This window comes from Vipera ursinii, assembly GCF_947247035.1.
Source record: "Vipera ursinii genome assembly, chromosome: 3".
NCBI classification, from domain to species: Eukaryota; Metazoa; Chordata; class Lepidosauria; order Squamata; family Viperidae; genus Vipera; species Vipera ursinii.
Genome location: NC_139516.1, coordinates 47,177,194 through 47,197,862, shown reverse-complemented (window position 1 = coordinate 47,197,862; position 20,669 = coordinate 47,177,194). Strand labels below are relative to the sequence as shown.

Sequence of the window (20,669 nt, the reverse complement as noted above, 5' to 3'; positions counted from 1 at the left end):
CCCACTTTTGAAGGATAAATCTCATGACACACACAAAAATTATTGGACTACATCATCCCAGCACTAAATAAAGTCAATTGTACATAGAAAATTGATAATAAATTGCCTTGTAATGATGAAACCACTTCAAACTTTACAAAACTATAGCAAAGGATAAAATTTGTAGGATGATTAAAGAAAAACTACAGGAATCCAATAACTCAATTGAAAAAAATATAGCCAATTTGCAGCTAATCACTTGTGTTTTGAATACCTAAGTAAAACCATTTGAAAGAAAAATTCTGCATAGATTCTCTCCCCCTTTCCCCATTTAAACATACACAAATTTATTTATTTTATTTTTTATTTTAATTCCATTTATATCCCGCCCTTCTCCAAAGACTCAGGGCGGCTTACAAGCTTAGCAGTAGCCTTCATTCTATGTATATGCCTGCTTATTAGGGCTTTCACACACACCCCAAGTGGCATTATTACAAAGTCAGCTTATTGCCCCCAACAATCTGGGTCCTCATAAATGCTTAATTCAAATGAAAGGACTTGTTGTTTTCAATGTATTTTTCCAACTGATATATTGGATATTTTGGTAAGCTGCCAAGACTCACTTGATAGTGAAAGGAGAGGCATATATTTTTAATAAATAAATAAATAATAAACAAGCAAGCCAGCAAGCCATTCATTTCTTGCAACATAACAGTTTTAACTGATATTCTATTTGCCTCTATCGTTCTCCATGACCAAAGTTTTATTCATGCGACTATACCTTTAAGACTTCTCCTGGCACAGGTGGTGGTGATTGGAAATGAACTGGTGTGTTGATGGCTGGGGTTGGAGCCATTGGCATTTGTTGCTGTTGCTGCATGTAATGCATCACTGACTGCTGCTGCATGCGCTCCCGTTGTTCCTCTTGTTGTACTTGCTCTCGCATAAGCTGCATCCGTAAACCAATGCGAGATGCCATGGCTGATATTTGGGATGTGTCAACGCTTGTTAGGGATACCTAAAGCCCTAAAAAGAAAATAGAAGGGTTGAGACTCAGGGATTCAGCATTAAATGCTAGCTTTCAATCACTTGCATAAGTCATTAAAACTGATCTAAGAGCAGCGAGTCTCTCAACATTAAGAATCTTCTATAATCAATCTAGTACAGGGGTGTCAAACTCAATTTCATTGAGGGCCGCATCAGCATTGCGGTTGCCCTCAGGGGGGCGGTTGGACATGGCCTGGGTGGGCATGGCCTACTGGGTGGGCGTGGCTAGAGTGCATTTGGCCTACTGGGTGGGCGTGGCCATCTCTACATCGTTCACATCAATGGTGCCTATGGGGGCCTGCGCAGGAGTGGGACAGATCTGAGGGTCTCTGGCAGAAGGAGGGTCTCTGGGCCAGGGCCAAGGCAGTGGGGGCCGTTTCCTCACTGTTTCCAGGATGGCTTCGTGGGCCACATGAAACCAGTTCGCGGGCCAGATCCAGCCCCCGGGACTTGTGTTTGACATGTCTGATCTAGTAGAATAGAGGACTTACAATCTGTTATTTTACCTATCTTTTTTTTTACATCTAATTCAGCCTTCCCAGCTGTGGATGTGTTAGATCTCCAATTCCCAGAACTCTCAATTAGCAAGCTGAAGGAAGCTATTGCTTTTGAAATTGATATCAACTATCCACAACAAATTACAATTTGTTTTCACTAATATTTCCCAAATGTTAAAATATAACAACACTTTTGTTCCTCTTCTCACTTTCCTGAGCCTTTGTTGCATCTGTTTTCAATATTAAGGAGAAAAAGGCAAAACAGTAATAAACACAAAAATATGTGCATATGCTCGATCATATGTTTTTTGCATTCATTTTCAAGCTTGTAGTCTTTAAGCAAGTGATTGTTCATTAATATTAATGGGAGGTTTTGTGCATAAGCAGCATGTATTTCTGTGTGTACTTTTCAAGTTACAAGCAGCTTCATAAAAATCTAAAATGTGCAAATGCTGGTGCAAAAATTATTCCACAAGCAGCTTTGAATAAATTTCTCTTCCAAAAACTGGTCCCATTTTATGACAGCATAACTTGCAAAAAAATGCTTTTTAAATTACACATGCTTTTCATTTACTATTACGGTAACTTTGTTCAGTGGTGGGATTCAGCCAGTTCACACTACTTCAGCAGAACTGGTAGCTAATTTTTTCTTGCCCAGACCTAGAACCAGTTGTTCAGATATTTGAATCCCACCACTATCTTTGTTCCTCTTGTAAGAAATTATACTTGTTACATTTATATTTGCTTTTTGTCAAGGAGTTCACAGTATATATAGCACTTCCTTCAATTTTTTTCCTCAAAACAATAAGCTTGTGAGGTAGGCTGGGCTGAGAGTGAGTAGCCCAGGCACCCAAGGAGTTTCTCTGACTGAGAGTGAACTTGGTTCTCTGGGGCTAATCCCCCCAAAACTATAACCCTCATTAATTACTTTAAGATGAAGGGAAAAAAGGAATTTCAGATCAAAGTTAAGTAACAATCTTACTTCCCTCTATAGTAATATATTCATGAAGTGAATGAAAAATCCCAACTATTTTTTTTCCTGTATCATCTTTGGGCAGGTGACCAAAAACTCTAGCATGTGATATAAATGGAACTCAAGAGGCCCATGAAAAAAGAATAAGATGATATATTTGGAAATTCTTTTTTAAAAAGTCCAGAAAGGGAGATGACAGAGAACAAGTTGCTGATTATCTTCTCCCTAATAATTTGTTTCATATTGCAGTCAGTGTTTGCCTATCAAAGTAGAATACTTCAGAGTTAAATTTAACATTTAAAAAGTCTAGAATCTAGATTATTATGGTCATATGATAGATGAGTAATAGAGGATGAGACTCAATGGTTTAGCAAGTTCACAGGAGAGATGGTGTTTGAGATAGAAACTGCTCTTTCTCATGCTTTTTTATACTATGATGTCTATATGTAGCATTCAGACAATTTCTAGCATTCTGGGTAAGCAGCTGGATTTCTTGTCATTCAGGATACGTCTCATGAGTTTTCTAATTATGCTAAACCATTATACGCCTTGCACCAACCTTTCCCTTACCAATGCTCTCTAATGTAATAGTTTATAAGCCCTCCTTACTCTCAAACTCCACAGTCATTACTTGTACCAGTCTGAGAAAGTGTTTGGAGAATGTCAGCTCAGGGAAGTCTGATTTAAGATTTAGCGGTGGCAATCATAATTTGTATTAAGAAAATTCCTACAATGAATAAGCTTCCTCTTGGATTTCTGAGACCTGTTCAGCACTTCTAAGAATGAATGCAGCTGCTTATTTGGATTCCTAAATATGCATCCAAGAGTTTACACCCCACTGGTGAAGCTGATGTCCTTAAAGTGCCTCAGCTCTTTCACAAGCTGCCTTCTTCAGTCATAGAGTGTGAAGAGTTTACAAACCCTATCAGGGCAGATTAAGCTGTCATACTTCTTGCTGTCATAACATAGGCAATACATAGCAACTACCATGTAAAAGGATAAAGGGGTCTATTCACAGGCCGAACAACCTTGTTCAGATAGTGCAAAAAAAAAAAGAAAATGTGCTTTACTTCAGAAAACTATCCCACATCACTTATATAATCCCTTTTGATCTTTTTCATTAACTTCTTTCTACAACCCAATGTCTCTCAAAATAATTAAGGCACATAAAAAGACTAAACACTACCTGAACAAGATCATCTAAAGATTCTACACGGATGCCCAATCTTTTGTGTTGACAAATTTCAAGGGATATAAAATGGCCAATGTTATAATCTCTTATAGTATAACCAATCTTTGAATTCTACACCGTATACAGTATTAATCATTGTCCTTAAAAATGGTGCTATATATAACGTACATAACTGGAGAAAAGGGACTGCACAAATAATCAAAGGCAAGAGTAGCTCCCCATAAGGAAAGGCTTACGAGGGGAATTTTTCAGGTTAAAAAACAACTAAGATGAGAGACCGGATAGAATGCATAACATTTTATGTGATATGGAAGAAAAGCTTTTTTCTCCTGTCTTATCATAATTTAATCCAGGAATGGCTCTAACTGGTAGGAGATTCAGAATATTTTATTATTACGTATTTATTTTTTATTTCATTTGATTTGGAGTCTACCCACCACCTTAACAACTCTGGGCAGCTTACAATGAAAAGAGAAAAAACCAAAAAATTAGAAGCACAACCAATCAGAAAGTTAGCTCAATAACCAAAATAATTAAAACCATAGGGATTCCACAGCCATCCTATCCCAAGACTGGGAGGACAACCAAGCTATTAATAGTTTCTTGAATGTCATTGGGGTGGGAATTATATGGCTCTCCTGGGGCAACGTCATTCTAGAGGGCACCACATCAAAAAAGGCATGATTTCTGGGTCCCAATAAATGACATTGTTTAATCACTGGGACCCAAAGCATGCCAACTCAACCTAACCTTATCCGACAAGTAGAAACATTTGGAAACAAGCTGTCCCTAAAACAGTCCTATGCCATGAAGGGCTTACTAACCACCATCTTGAATTACAGCCAGAAATCACCTGGTAACCAGTTCAATTATGAAGCAGTGCCATAGGGCAGTGCACTTCATTGCACTGAAATGAAAAAAATCATTTGCCTTCATTTTTAATGCAACTTAAACTTTCCTGGATTACTCTAGTATTCATTAGATATTTACATAAAACCTGTTTCCCTTCATTTTTTAATATAAAATAAATCTCTGTAGGAGATATACAGACCGGAAATGTCATTCTTGTAAGAATTCTGCTTCTTGCTCACAGGAGTATTCTCATAATTTGTTATTCATTTTTGTTTCAATCTATAAAACTATATTGTGAATCAAAAGTAGCTATCAGCCATAAAAGGATAATGCTTTAATTGCTAACAGAATAAACAGTGCTTTAAATTATCTTTAAAATTATCAGAATTAACAATCCAGTAAATTTTCAGGAAAAATACATTTTCCTTTCACTGCTACAATCATAATTGTTCTTTTATTGTTCCATGGTGTGTAGTGAAAAGGAATGTGCGGCAGCAGCCAAAAAAGCTAATACAATCCTTGGTTGTATAAACAGAGGCATAGAATCAAAATCACGCAAAGTACTAGCATCGCTTTATAAAGCCTTAGTAAGGCCACACCTGGAATACTGCATCCAGTTTTGGTCACTACATTACAAAAAATATGTTGAGACCTTGGAAAAAGTTCAAAGAAGAGCAACTAAAATGATCAAAGGCCAGGAGACTAAAACATATGAAGAATGGCTGCAGGAACTGGGTATGACTACTCTAGAGAAAAGGACCAGGGGTGGCACGATAGCAGTGTTCCAGTATTTGAGGGGCTGCCACAAAGAAGTGGGGGTCAACTTATTTTCTAAAGCACCAGAAGGCAAGACAAGAAACAATGGATGGAAACTAATCAAGGAGAGAAGCAACCTGGAATTAAGGAGAAACCTCCTATCACTGAGAACGTGAAACAGCTTGCCTTCAGAAGTTGTGTGTGCTTCATCACTGGAGGTTTTTAAGAAGAGACTGGACAGCCACTTGTCTCAAATTGTATAGGGTCTCCTGCTTGAGCAGGGAGTTGGACTAGAAGACTTCCAAGGTCCCTTCCAGCTCTATTCTGATTGGGCTAAATGATTCACCTCATGTTGTTTATTATAAAACAGACATGTCAAACACAAGGCCCGGGGGCCAGATCCGGCCCGCGAAGTGGTTTCATGCGGCCCACGAAGCCATCCTGGAAACAGTGAGGGAACGGCCCCCACTGCCTTGGCCCTGGCCCAGAGACCCTCCTTTTGCCAGAGACCCTCAGATCTGTCCCACTCCTGCCCAGGCCCCCATAGGCACCCTTGATGCGAATGATGTAGAGCTGGCCACACCCACCCAGTAGGCCATATGCACTCTAGCCACGCCCACCCAGTAGGCCACACCCACCCTGGCCACACCCACCCAGCCCCCTGAGGGCAACCGCAATGCTGATGCGGCCCTCAATGAAATTGAGTTTGACACCCCTGTTATAAAAAGTACAATCACCAATATTACAGGTCAACAATTTACCAGGTTTTGCACTTTAGGAAGTTCCTTTATATCACAAGATCTTGATCACAGCAAAGAGGGCTGCTTAAAAGATAAGGAGAACTGCAAAACCAAGATAACTTTTAAATAGCTCTTCTGGCTCTGCTTGGCTTCACCCTCTGTAATATTCACCAGCTTCTGCTTTCACTCTGACTCACAGGATGGACAGGGAGGGAGAGAAGATAGGATAGGAGGTCTGAAAACCAGTGTGATGCAGTCATTAAGGTATGACCCAAAGTTCAAATCTCTCCTTAACCATGGAAGTCACAGAGTGACTTTGGGTCAGTCACCCCAACTACCCCACAGGTCTGCTACTGTGTAGACAAAGTGAAGATTTTCATGTAAATGTTCTTGGATTTCTTTTGGAGGAAAGGCAAAAACTAAATATAATAAATGAATGAATAAACTAACAGAAACACAGAAAACAGAAGAAGTCTATGCATGATAACTCAGAATTCTGTTCAGTATAAACAAAAGAAACAAAAGAAAAAAATTAAGATTCATCCAAAATGTAGACGGATAGATTAAAAAAATAGCTAGAAACTGTCATTATAACTGGCCTTTAAGAAGTTTAAATGTAACATTTAAATGTGAATTTTAATGTAGAGAAAAGCAAAGTTTTACATTTAGGCAGGAAAAATCAAAGGTACAAATACAGATTGGGTAAGACCTGGCTCAAAAACAGTAACTGTGAGAGGGACCTTGGAGTCCTAGTGGATGATCAGTTGACTATGAAGCCAGCAGTGTGCAGCAGCAGCCAAAAAATCTAATACAATCCTGGGTTGCATAAACAGAGACATAGAATCAAGATCCCGTGCAGTATTAGTACCACTTTATAAAACCCTAGTAAGACCACACTTGGAATACTGCAAACAATTTTGGTCACCATACTACAAAAAAGATGTTGAGACTTTGGAAAAAGTTCAGAGAAGAGCAACTAAAATGATCAAAGGCCTGGAGATGAAAACATATGAAGAATGGCTGCAGGACTTGGGTTTGGCTAGTCTAAAGAAAAGAAATGGGTGACATGATAGCAGTAATTCTAATATTTGAGGGGCTGCCACAAAGAAGAGGGCATGAAACTATTCTCCAAAGTACCAGAGGGCAGGACAAGAAAGAATGGTTGGAAAATGACCAAACAGAGAAGCAACCTGGAATTAAGGAGAAACTTCCTAAAAGTGAGGACAATTAACCAGTGGAACAGATTGCCTTCAGAAGTCGTAGGTGTTCCATCACTGGAGGTTTTTAAGAAGAGACTGGACAATCACTTGTCTGAAATGGTATAGGTTCTCCTGCTTGAGCAGGGGGCTGGACTAGAAGACCTCCAAAGTCCTATTCTATTCTATTCTATTCTATTCTATTCTATTCTATTCTATTCTATCCTATCCTATCCTATCCTATCCTATCCTATCCTATTCTATTCTATTCTATTCTATTCTATTCTATTCTATTCTATTCTATTCTATTCTATTCTATTCTTGTACTTTCTTTCACAAAATGTTAACATTCTGAATAGGAATACTCTTGATTTCTCCTTGTTCCATTGTGAATTCCTGTGGGATTCTGACATGGGTAGAAAGATTACATTGGGAAATTTTGGCAGTTTTTTACAAGTATTTCCTTGATTCCTACAATAAGAAACAAGGATTTTAAAACAAAAATGGAGTAAACCAGAGAAAGTGAATAAAATATGCTTTCAGGCAGTGCAGTGTTTTGGATTCTAAGAGAGGAAAGCTCTGGGATGCTTATGCAGCACCTATAAACAATTCTTCAAAGCAAGTACAGGTAATCCTTGTTTAACAGCTGCCTCATTTAGTAATTGTTACCAGATACAACAGTGATGAAAAAGTAACTTTGCAATCAATCCTCACATTTACAACCTTCATAGGTCTGTAAAGCAGGGGTGTCAAACTCGCAGAGTCACGTGATGTGTCGCAACGTATCACAACGTTTTTTCCATTGTCAGAGTGGTTTTGCCATGACACATCCGGCCCGTGGGCCGGCAGTTTGACACCCCTGCTGTAAAGCTAAAGAAAGCAGAAGTAAAATCATAAACACAGTTGCAATTTTACTTAGTGACCACTTTGCTTAACAACCAAGTTGCCAATCCCAATAGTGGTTGCTGAATGAGGACAACCCTCCTCAGCTGTAGCATAATGGCAGGAAAGGATGAGTTGTTGACAGAAGCTGCATGCACACAGCCTCTCTCTGTCCAGAGTATATTTTTCCTTTGGAATCCAACATGTTGCACATCCCTAATATATCTCTCTATTAATCACTTCTCCAGCCCCTCAAGCAGTTTTTATCCAAACACATAAGTCAAGAGGAATTTCCATATTCTAGCTAATTCCTATAAACAGAGTGTTGGAGAACTAAGCTGACCTATTACCAGCTCAGCTTCAGAATATTTGAAACTACTACAAAGTTGGCTTTCATTTTTGAAACATGTTGCTCTTTCTCCATTGGAGGAAACTATTTCCCCTACTCTTTGTCCTGGCTCCTCAGCTTCAGGTCCTACTATAAACCATTCCTATATAATGCTGCTTGACGACTTTGGAGCTCCACCTCAGTAGCACACACTGTATCAGGAGGGATGAAACTGACAAGAGTTTTAGCAGTTCCCCTTTCTTTCCTGCACAGGATGCAGGCTACTGGTTCTTTCTTTCATTCTGTCTTTCCTTTTGTTTAGAGTATGACTATGGGGATTTTTGTTGATGCCAGACAAAAAAAAACTGTTCCTTGTTCTTAGTATTTCAAGCCAACAGAAGTGATAACAATCACAATTACTTTCAAACTGCTCGACAGTTTGGTGAGGGAAAATGGTGGCATGTGAAAGTCTCAAAATTGCTGCTTTTGGTCTTAATCTATTACTTCCTGATTTCTAAAAGAAAAATCTACTAAAAATAGCCCACTTTTGAAGTGTGCCTTGAAAAATTAAACTGAACTACCAGAGAGGGAAGGAGGGAACACAAAATAAAGGGTAAGCCAAACTAAGCAGTGGAGAAAAGGGAAAAGATTGCCAGAAGAATGTAGTGGTGAAGACTCACATTCTTTGAAGCAGGAATATTTGCAAGGAGAGGATTAAAATTAAGTATGATGGCCACCACCAGGTACCTTGTCCCCACTACCACAGACACCCTTATTTGTATATACAAATTAACGGAATGCATCTGAGAGTTAAACCTTCTAACTTCTAACATGCATTTAAGAATGTACTAAGAATACTAAAACTGGAGAATACTATTCGAAATTCATCAAATAGTCCTATAGCACTATTGCAGAGCAGAACAAACTGTTAAAGAGATTGAAAAGATATTCACTCAAGACAACATGAAATTTATTAGCAAAATTCAAGATTCTTCAATATCATCAACAATTACAACAATTAGCTTTGTCACTAGAATTGTAAATATAATAAATAAATATTCATGGGGTATGATGGATCATGAAGTTCAGGAGAAGCAAGGCCTGGTCTCTAACTTTAGGTTCTCGCAGGCAAATTCTTCTCATTTTTTGGCTCATGCTCCAGCTATTAGTTGGGATTTTTACCTTTTACTTAGCTCTAACAGACTGCCTAATTTATTGATTTACCGATCAGAAATCCCTGCTTGTAGTTGTTGTTCAATAGCAGAATATAGTTCCTTCATCTTCTAGTACTGCTGTCTTCACACTGGCCTGAACAGTCACTTCTTGGTAAGGTGTTTCTTTAAAATTAGTAACTATTTCTGAATCTGTATTTATACATATAAATTTGCATGTACAACTTGTATGAAAATATTTCCTTGATTAGCAATGCAATTCCTCTTTTTTGACACTGCATAAAAAGATGCCCTGCAAGAATATCACTTAGACTACAACATCAAAGTTTGCAATTGTAATCTTCAATGGAAGTTCTCTGTTGGGTAAGGAAATGCACTACCTGTTCAATATTTCATTACTTGCAAATTCAGGCAACCATTTACCAAATGGTCAGTACACAGCCCTGTCCCTACTCTGGTACCTCCAGATGTGTTGGGACTGCAACTGTCATAATTTCCAAACATTACAGTATGGGTGAAAACTGTCACAATTGCCACAGTTTTCTTAATGACTTTGATTATCTCCTTCCTTTCCCTCCCCCCCCCAAAACCCCAACAAAGCAAGGTTAAGCCTGAATAGCACTTGATGGGAAATTACCCAGGAAATCCCAGGGTTATAGACCAGACTGGGAAGCAAAAATAAAAATAAAAAATCCCAGAAGTGGGCAATGGCAAGTAATCTCTAGAATTGGACTCAACTAAATATTTATCTTTATGAGTGAAGGCAGGTGGCTGGAAATTCTAAGAGACGCTTTCCCTACTTTTTTGCAGGTTGGAGAAGGGTAATATAGTATTATTATTATTATTATTATTATTATTATTATTATTATTATTATTATTATTATTATTTTAATTTATATACCGCCCTTCTCTCAAGAGACTCAGGGCGGTTAACAGGGCAATACATAAAAACAGATACAAAAAATTAAAATTATTAAAACATGATTAAACAGTGCCCATAATAATACAAATTTAAAATTAAAAATTAAAATCATAGTAACAATCCCACCCCGTCCCATCAGGCCAGGCCCGCTTCGTTAAAGAGATGGGTTTTAAGGTCGCGCCGGAAGGAGCGGAGATCGGGCGCCATCCGGAGCTCTACCGGAAGATGGTTCCATAAATCCGGTGCACCCACAGAGAATGCTCTCCCCCTGGGGGTCACCAGTCGGCATTCTTTGACTGGCGGCACCCTGAGGAGGCCCTCTCTGTGGGAGCGTACTGGGCGGAGGGAAGATGACGCCGGCTGCAAGTGCTCCCCAAGGTATTCTGGACCCATGCCATGGAGGGCTTTGTAGGTCATTACCAACACCTTGAACCTCACCCGGAAGACAACTGGTAACCAATGCAGCTCGCGGAGCAAAGGTGTAACACGGGAGTATCGGGAGACCCCCGATACAACTCTCGCGGCTGCATTCTGTACCAGTTGGAGCCTCCGAGTGGTCTTCAAGGGTAGCCCCATGTAGAGAGCGTTGCAGTAATCAAGACGAGAGGTCACGAGCGCATGAGTGACCGTGCGCAAGGCATCCCGGTCTAGACAGGGCCACAACTGGTGCACCAGGCGAACCTGGGCGAACGCCCCCCTAGTTACAGCTACAATATGGTCTTCTAAAGAGAGCTGTGAATCTAGGAGGACTCCCAAGTTGCGAGCCCTATCTACAGGAGGTAATGACTCACCCCCCATAATGAGGGGTGGGATATCCTGAATATCCCGAGATGCCGGTACGCACAGCCACTCCGTCTTGTCAGGGTTGAGACGAAGCCTGTTCCTCCCCATCCAGACCCGGACCGCCTCCAGGCACCGGGACATCACGTCGAGGGCATCACTGGGGTGGTTTGGGGTCAAAATGAAAAGTTGGGTATCATCAGCATACTGATGGTACCCAACTCCAAAACCACGAATGATCTCACCCAGCGGTTTCATGTAGATGTTGAACAGAAGGGGCGAGAGGACCGACCCCTGAGGGACTCCACAAGCGAGAGGCCTCGCGGTCGACCTCTGCCCCCCTGTCAACACCGACTGCGAGCGTCCCAGGAGATAGGAGGACAACCACTGAAGAACCGTGCCTCCCACTTCCAATCCCCTGAGACGCCGCAGCAAGATACCATGGTCGATGGTATCGAAAGCCGCTGAGAGATCTAATAGGACTAGAACAGAGGAGTATCCTCTGTCCCGAGCCCTCCAGAGATCATTCACCAGCGCGACCAATGCCGTCTCCGTGCTGTACCCAGGCCTGAAGCCCGATTGGTACGGGTCTAGATAATCCGCTTCATCCAGGACCAGAGGGAGCTGATGCGCCACCACACTCTCAACAACCTTCGCAAGGAAGCGAAGGTTGGAGACCGGACGAAAGTTATTCAAAACAGCCGGATCCAGGGCAGGCTTCTTGAGGAGAGGTCTCACCACCGCCTCTTTCAAGGCGGCGGGAAAACTACCCTCACTCAAAGAAGCAGCTATAACCGCCTGGAACCAGCCTCGTGTCCCCTCCCGGGCTGCATAAACCAGCCAGGAAGGGCACGGGTCCAATAAACATGTGGTGGAGCTCAGCCTCCCCATGATCCTGTCCACTTCCTCCGGAGTCACAGGATCGAACTCCTCCCAGGTGACATCGACAAGATCGCTCGTGTCCTGATCGTCCGATACTGCCCAGTCGGAGTCCAAACCGGTCCGAATCCGAGCGATTTTGTCCGACAGATGTTGACTAAATTCCTCGGCACGCCCCTGAAAGGGATCCCCACTAACCTCCTGGTTAAGGAGGGAGCGGGTCACCCTAAACAGGGCGGCCGGGCGATTATCTGCGGACGCGATGAGGGCAGCGAAGTAGTTAGATCTCGCTACCCTCATCGCAGCGAGATAAGACCTAATATGGGTTCTTAGTCGCAATCGGTCTGATTCAGATCGGCTGGACCTCCAGACGCTCTCTAGGCCCCGTCTCCGACGCTTCATCTCCCGGAGCTCTGCGGAGAACCATGGAGCCCATTGGGATCTGCGCCGGGTCAGGGGCCGCAAGGGTACAACTCGGTCAAGTGCCTCCGTGGCCGTCCTTTCCCAGGCCTCCACTAAGGCATCCGCCGAGCTGTGAGCTGGGGAGGCAGGTGGGGCCCCCAGCGCTGCCTGAAACCTCTCAGGGTCCATTAAGTGCCTGGGGCGGAACCATCTAGTTGGCTCAACAACCCCACGGTGGGGAGTGGCAAAACGGAAGACCAGCCGCAGGAGATGATGATCGGTCCATGACAGGGGCATAACAATTGGGGAGCCCCCACCAAGATCATCTAACCACCGACCAGATAAGAAAACCAAGTCAAGGGTGTGGCCTCCCTCATGGGTCGGTCCATGAATTACCTGCGTCAGGTCCATGGCCGTCATGGAAGCCATGAACTCCCGAGCTAACTCAGATGCTCCTCCCAGGGATGGTAGATTGAAGTCTCCCAAAACCATAAGTTTAGGAAACTCAATCACCAGCCCTGAGAGGATATCGAGAAGCTCGGGCAGGGCTGCTGCTACGCGACTAGGTGAAAGGTACGCGAGAAGCAAGCCCAACTGCGCCCTAGGACCAAACCTCAATAAGAGAGATTCACACCCGACTATCTGAGGAACGGTGGCCTCCTGCGGGCATAAGGTCTCCCTCATAACCACAGCCACTCCCCCACCCCTACCCTGAGTCCGAGGCCGGTGTAGCACCCGGAAGCCTGGTGGGCAGAGATCCACCAGGGGGATACCACCCTCTGGGCCCAACCAGGTTTCCGTAATGCAAGCCAGGTCCGCTTGCTCACCCTCAACTAGATCCCGGACGAGGGGAGCCTTATTAGCAACGGACCTGGCATTTAAGTACACCAGTCGGAACTCAGGTGGCTGCACATCCCCGCTCCCAGAGCCTTGGGTCGAAGGCAGAGGGTCGGAGCGCCTCACCGCTTGAAGATAGCGGAGAGGCCCTCCCGGAGGTCGATACGGCCCTCTGATCTTACACCTGCAGCCATTCCCTATCGTCGTGGGAATTGGCAATCCCACGACCCGCTCCAGAGCTCCAGAGATGACCGACCCCGGCTCCCTCTCAACGCGATCTCTCCTAGGCCTGGTCTGAACAGCAGTTGGCGGATTGCCCCCCTTCTCCAACCAACCACAACCCTCCCCCCTCCCTAACCCTACAAAAAATTTAGCTAAAAAAGTAATCAGGGACCTCTTGTTGAATTTATATCTTAGGCCCCTGTTTCTGCCCGGCCATCTCTCAGGGTCCCAACAGTCAGACCCGTCATCAAGAGGTGAATTAAAAGATAAGGCGGGTCGCTCCCAGGATGGGGGGGCACCCCTGAGAGCGAGTAAAACCGTGCTGGAGTATCTCAAGACCATAGTAAAATTGGATAGTACAGCAAAACAGACCCAGATCGAATAAATAAAATGGGAGGATCTTAAAAATGGAAGGAGAGCATCCAGACTGCAAACCCAGCTCTTCTGCCACTAGAGCTGGGTAACCCCGGGACAATCCCCGTTCTCTCACAACGGTCAGAACCCGGGGAGCAGCCTGAGATATGCAGCCGGGGAAAGAGATACCGCCTAGAGCTCTCACCTCTAAGACGGAACAGATGGAAACTCCTAACTCTTAATCACTCTCTCACAGTGGTTATACAGCCGGCGCCTTCCACAGCCCAGGGGGGAAAGGAAAAAGGGAGGACAATAGAGGTAAACCAGTCAGCGAGATGGATTAGGGTAAAAAACCCGTAAAGTCACGGAGTGGGGCTCAAGGATATGGTCCAGTGAACTATAATAGTCCATGCCTCCAGATGTCCAGGCATAAAAGTCCATACTCCACCCAGCCATAGTCACCGTACCAAGACGGTCGCGGCACTTCAACCCCCTCACCGCCAACCATCTCAGACGCCAACCAGGGCCGTCTCCACCACTCCAGCTTAAAACGCTGACGCTGCTCCAAACCGTAGTTCATAATGGAAGTTGTAACTCAACCAGCATCCGGCTCCTGAGCAACTGGAAGGTTCTCCTCAAGGTCACCGGCTCCATCAAGTTGTTCCGGGCTCCGACAACAGCTAATCGGCACCACGGGGCACAGACAGCTGGTCGGAGCCAAAAAAGCAGAGCACAAGGCTCTGCCAGTTCTTCCGGGCCTGCACGGCTCTCCCCAAGGTCCTCCAAACAGCCGGGACCCTCCGGAAAGCCGACAGACAGCTGGTCGGTACCGCGGAGCACAGTCAGCTGGTCGGCGCCGAGAAATTCAACACGGGGCTCAATCAGATCTTCCGGGCCCACACAGCTCTCCCAAACTTCCTCCGAGCAGCTGGGGCCCTCCAAAAAGCCGACAAACACTTCAGCATTTCCACGCCAACGCTGCTCCAAGCCGCGATTCATAGTTAATCAGTCAACACGCGGCTCCCCCAAGCAGATGAAGGGCGCTCCGGAACGCCGCCAAGCTCTAAAAAGATGTCCTGGGCTCCACAGGCTTCGAGAATGCCTCCCGGATCCGCAAACTCTATCAGGGCCGACAATCAGCTGGTCGGCGTAACGCAGGCCTCCAAAATCCTCCGCCCGGCTCCAACAAGTTCTTAAACAAGCTCTCAAAACTCTCAGAAAAACCTCCCGGCCCCAACAGTCAGAGTAGAGCTCCGCAGAATATCTGGGTCTTCCAGGCACTCCAGCAGCCTCCATTAGAGTTCGCCAAGTCCGCAAGCCTCCCGACAAACAGCTGGTCCGACGAACAGCTGATCACGCAGCACAGAGCCTCCTCCGCATCCTCTAAGGCCTCTAAAACTCTTCCGGGCTCAGATGAAAAAACCTCGGAGAGTTAAGAGAGTTCAGGGCTCACGGGGCTCACGGGGCCAAAAGACAGCAGTACAGAGGCTCACCTCGTCCTCGTCCCCCATCCAAGTCCTTCACAGAAGAGAATGTTCCTGTGAGGCTCCCAGGGTCGTCGCCTTGCTGAAGCTCCGAACGGAGCTTAGCCGAGCACGTCCGCCATCTTGGGCATCTGTGGTACTGCTTTGAGGGTTCAGATTTCTTGATTTACAGTAAAAATCTACACCAAAATTGATGGCAAATGCTAGAAATTACTGATTTCCTACATTTTTTTTAAAAAAAAACTTATTTTGCATACTGATTGCAATGTTATCACTTCTTCTAACATTCATCATGTATGTATTAACTGCTATTATTAGCCCGTGATGTAGACTATTGTTTGCCTCTTTTTGTCTCCTCTTACTCCATGTAAACTGAGATTGAAATTAGGGAATTTATTCTAAATATTGATCTGTTTTAGCCTTTTATATGTAACAAGAAATGAGCTAACCGGAGCCTTTATGTTGAGTTCCAAATACAAGGAAACCCATCTGCTCTTATTCTGTTCAAAGAACCTTACTCCTAAAGAGCCCTGTTGGAACAGGGGTTAGAATGCAATATATCCAGATTAACTCACTGTTCACTGCCAGCAGTTCGATCCTGACCAGCTCAAGATTGATTCAGCCTGCCATTCTTCCCGAGGTCAGTAAATTGAGTACCCAGATTGTTGGGGGCAAAATGAGGGCTGTAAAGCACTGTGAAGCAGTCTATGAGTTTAACTGCTATTACTATTGCTAAATAAGTATACTTAGGACAGACATGTCAAACTCACGACATCACGTGACATCACGTGATGTATCAGAGCTTTTTCCCCATTGCTGGCAATGAGGTGGACATGGTTTCATCGTGATGCGTTCGGCCCGCGAGCCGGCAGTTTGACACCCCTGGCTTAGGATCTCTATTCTTTTTGTCTCCCTTCTTGATATCACTCATGCACAGAGGTGAAGTATCTCTGATGGAGGCTCTCTTTAACAAAGGACCTTCCCCACCCAGAATTTCAATCCTAACTGAATATGTGCACTACAGAGGCATGAAGGACAATCAAAGGAGGGCATCTCTCAGTTGCTTGCTTGCATTAATTTTACTTTCTACTCAGTGGTGGGATTCAGCCAGTTCGCACCAGTTTGGCAGAACTGGTAGCTAATTTTTGTTGCCCAGGCCCAGAATGGATTTCCGGGAGTGGCATCCAAACAGAAAACCGGTTATTCATATATTTGAATTCCACCACTGTTTCTACTGATATATTCACTTCTAGCAGCTTGTACCTTTATCTGTACTTTGTGAAAGTAAAGACAATTTCAGTGCTTCCATGCAGTTTCTTTAGACATAATTTGCAACTGTCTTCTTCTGGGATGTTTTTTCAGCTTGCCACTGTAGCCTATAGCCCTGGAACTCTGAAGTAGTCCCCATCCAAGTGATAAACAGATCCCACTTGGCTTCTGAGATCATACAGGTTTGGCTAAATGCTTTTACCTGACAAAGCCTCCATGTTTTTTATATCAAGTTTATTCACTTGCTTTCAATAGCCTCTTATTCTGTTCTTCAGGGAATGAGAAACAACCCCTTTCATTCACAAAAAAAATACCGTGGAAGCATTCTTCCTTTTGGTAAATAAACTTTAAATGTAAATTTTATTTTAGGTGAACTAAGAAAGGAACTTACTCAGGAAAAAGTCCATGAGACCAGTGTGTGCTGACATGGGCTGTACAGAAAAGATACATTAACTAGCTAATCATGGGTTCAGGCCAGGAATCTTAACAGTACTGTACATTGCTCTTCCTCAGATCATAGCTATGCCAATACAGAGATGAGATTGCATTATCCCATTTTTTGTCATCCAAAATTCTAAACAGCTAACAGTGTAGCTGATATAAAATAGCTACATAAAGTTTACATCAACAAATGTGAAAACATATTGCTATGTCTATATACCACAATTATCTACACAGATTTTGCTTTGGACTTTCCCTTCACTGGTTGGGAAGGAAAAATGAGCCAACTCTGCTCCCTATGTTTCTTTGACCATCCTCCTCTCATTAAGTGGACCCCATAATATTAACAGCTATGAAGTGCCTTTTGCCAACTTTAAAATGAAAGCTGGAAATTAGATTTAAAGTGATCTTGTGGAATATCTTGAGCAAATAGAAAACCATACAAATATAATCATGATGTATCTGGTCATAAGACTGCATTATTTCCTCAATTTATTGTTTAAAGAACTAAGAGACTTAATGACAGGCCATAGGAAAGACATTTCAGAGTGTTCACATCACATTGGCTCTCCATGTGGTCTTCCTGTTGTTGGGATTCCAAACTGGAACCTCATGTTGAACACAGCATGCAAGATAGCAGTAAGAGAGGATATAGTTTAATAAAGTGTCCATAGTCACCATTTGGAGCAGCGTTTTTCAAACTTACAACTTTAGGACATGAGGATTTCAACTTGCAGAATTCCCCAGCCAGTATGCCCACATCTTAAAGTTGTCAAGTTTGAAAAACATTGATTTATAGCTTTCAAGGTAGCAATCAGTGCAATCTATGAACTCTTTATACGGCTTACATCTCAAAACAGCTAACAAAGTAAAGATTTTTAATAACCTTATAAATAAAAACTATATGTTAACATATGATTTATAAAGAAGAACAGACTCATAGTTATTTTGTTGTTGTTAGTTGCGAAGTCATGTCCAACCCATCGCGACCCTATGGACAATGTTCCTCCCGGCCTTCCTGTCCTCTACCATCTTCTGGAGTCCATCTAGGCTCATGCCTACTGCTTCAGTGACTCCATCCAGCCACCTCATTCTCTGTCGTCCCCTTCTTCTATTGCTCTCAATCTTTCCCAGCATTAGGCTCTTCTCCAGTGAGTCCTTCCTTCTCATTAGGTGGCCAAAGTATTTGAGTTTTAGCTTCAGGATCTGGCCTTCTAAAGAGCAGTCAGGGTTGATCTCCTCTAGGACTTATTTATGAAATATTAGTACAGGTAGTCCTCAACTTATGACCACAATTGAGCCCAAAATTGTTAATGAGTTTTGCCCCATTTTACGACTTTTCTTGCCACATTTGTTAACTGAATTACTGCAGCGGCTAAATTAGTAACCCGGTTGTTAAGTGAATCTGGCTTCCCCATTAACTTTGCTTGTCAGAAGGTAATAATAGGATTACATGACTCTGCAACTGTCATAAATGTGAATCAGTTGTCAAGCATCCAAATGTAAATCACATGACCCTGGGGTTGCAGCAACGGTCATAAGTGTGAAAAATGGTCATAAGTCACTCTTTTCAGTGCTGTTGTAACTTCAAATGGTCACTAAACGAACTGTTGTAAGTAGAGAACTATCTGTAACTAAATTTATTGTTCCTAACCTCCTGAATTTTTTTCTCCCATTTCTTTTCCTTTTTTCATTGTGTTCTGTTTTCCAGAGCATAAGTAGGTCACTCTGAAAGTCTTTCTGGATGAAAAAGATAAACTTCTTTTTTAATGAATAAATATGCATTTAAAAGCAATTAAATATTAAGAGAACTTCATAACCTCCTCCTAGGGCTGAAAACAGTTAAAGAAGGAAATTCCACAATTTGGTGCCATATACAAATCTCTTCTCCTAGCCTCAGGCTAGGAATGGAGCAAATATCTGATTAAGATGTTATTTAATAAGTAGGTTTGTTTGTAAAAGGCAGTCATTCAATGTCCAGATCTGTCTATCTGTCCAAAGCCTTAAAAGGCAAAGCTCATGTTTTTAAATTAACCCCAGAAATGAACCAATAACCAGTATGACTCTTTTATAACTAGCATGCTCACAAATTTACAGATTACTATGTTTTATAGCAGTTGCATTTTCTGGAAATTTTTCAGGAGACCAGATCTCTTACAGTACATTACAATTTATCAATATTCTACAGCTGTGAAATTTATCTTTTATGTTCTTTCAAAGTAAATCACAACAGAAGCAGAAATGTGTAAAGAAAAAAATGGCCCTGGGAAAGTTTTACCTAAGAAAGAGACTACATTAATGCGTATCTGTGTGTGCACATTTATATATACATAGATATTACATTTCACAATTTTGGTGCTCTTACATGAGTTTGGCAATCCCTTTGAGATTTCTACTATTGGATAAAAATGGGACCAAGCCAATAAATAGTAATAGCAAGGACAAGTTTTATCATTCTTTCTCAAATCCTTGAAAATGATTATCCCTCTTTGATCATGTCTGGGCTCCCAAAATCTGGACAACCACTAGCTCCAAAGATCAATGGTTTCACTGCAGAGAAAGACCCTAGAACTAATAGTTACTCACCAATTTTAGTTGGAAGGGGCACCTGCAACAGGGCCTCTTCTGATATCCTCAAGGATTAGGGAGGTACATATGGGATGGTGTGATCTTTCCTTCAAATCCCTCTTTAATATGGCTTCCTACATTCATATAGGGAGAAAATCAAAGTTACTCATCTGGCCATACTGAAGTATGTTTTTAAAGACAGAAGTCTTGTGTAAAAACCTACACAGTATGTTATTTATTAATATGTTATAGTGATAGTATGTAATCCTTATACTGGAAGATTCATTCTTCCAACTACAAAAGCATGATAATGGTGGAAGGTTAGCAGCACTTGACCCAAGCATTAAAAAAAAGTTAAAATGGATGAATACTACATTACAACATTGAATTCTAAGAAGCAATAAATTTTGCAGCAAGACAAAGAGATGGATAGGACATGTAAGCAGAGATGCGAGGGGATTTTGGTGATTAGGGAAATGCAGTGAGAAAATTCTATCTATGCTACATATTAAAAGCCTATGTCAAAATAACAGTGGTAATTCCAGGATACACGAATCTATAATATCTGACTTGCAAATTCATTTCTCGCAACATAATCAAAGCTAATCAAACAAGGGAGATAAGCTTTTCTGAGCTATCAGATGTTTGTTTGTTCAACTGTATTTATTTGCTGGTAGGTTTTATTTACATAAATGCATTTCAAATTTCAAAACTTCAGTTCCTGAGTTTAACAAAACAAAAAGTAAAGATTCCTTCAAGTTGAGCTTAATTCCTTCACGTTGAGCTTAATTCCTACTGACAAGATAGAAACATCCATGCAGTATATCATCTTTGTTTTTTCTTTTTGTTTCTACTTCTTATCTAATAGAAATAGCTCAAATATATTAATTTGTTTTA

General features: G+C 42.4%; 1 protein-coding gene across 3 annotated transcripts in view; it reads right to left on the bottom strand.

The window, feature by feature from the left end:
- TFEB (transcription factor EB) overlaps positions 1-20,669 on the bottom strand; it is a 96,686-nt gene that overhangs the window by 23,902 nt on the left and 52,115 nt on the right. For all 3 annotated transcript variants that reach the window (XM_083359865.1, XM_083359863.1, XM_083359864.1), the window contains exons 3-4: positions 19,791-19,906; positions 761-1,005 (exon numbers count right to left, since the gene is read on the bottom strand). In XM_083359865.1, the coding sequence (XP_083215991.1) occupies positions 761-958 (198 nt within the window). In that variant the 5' untranslated portion in view covers positions 959-1,005; positions 19,791-19,906. The remainder of the gene's footprint in view (positions 1-760; positions 1,006-19,790; positions 19,907-20,669) is intronic.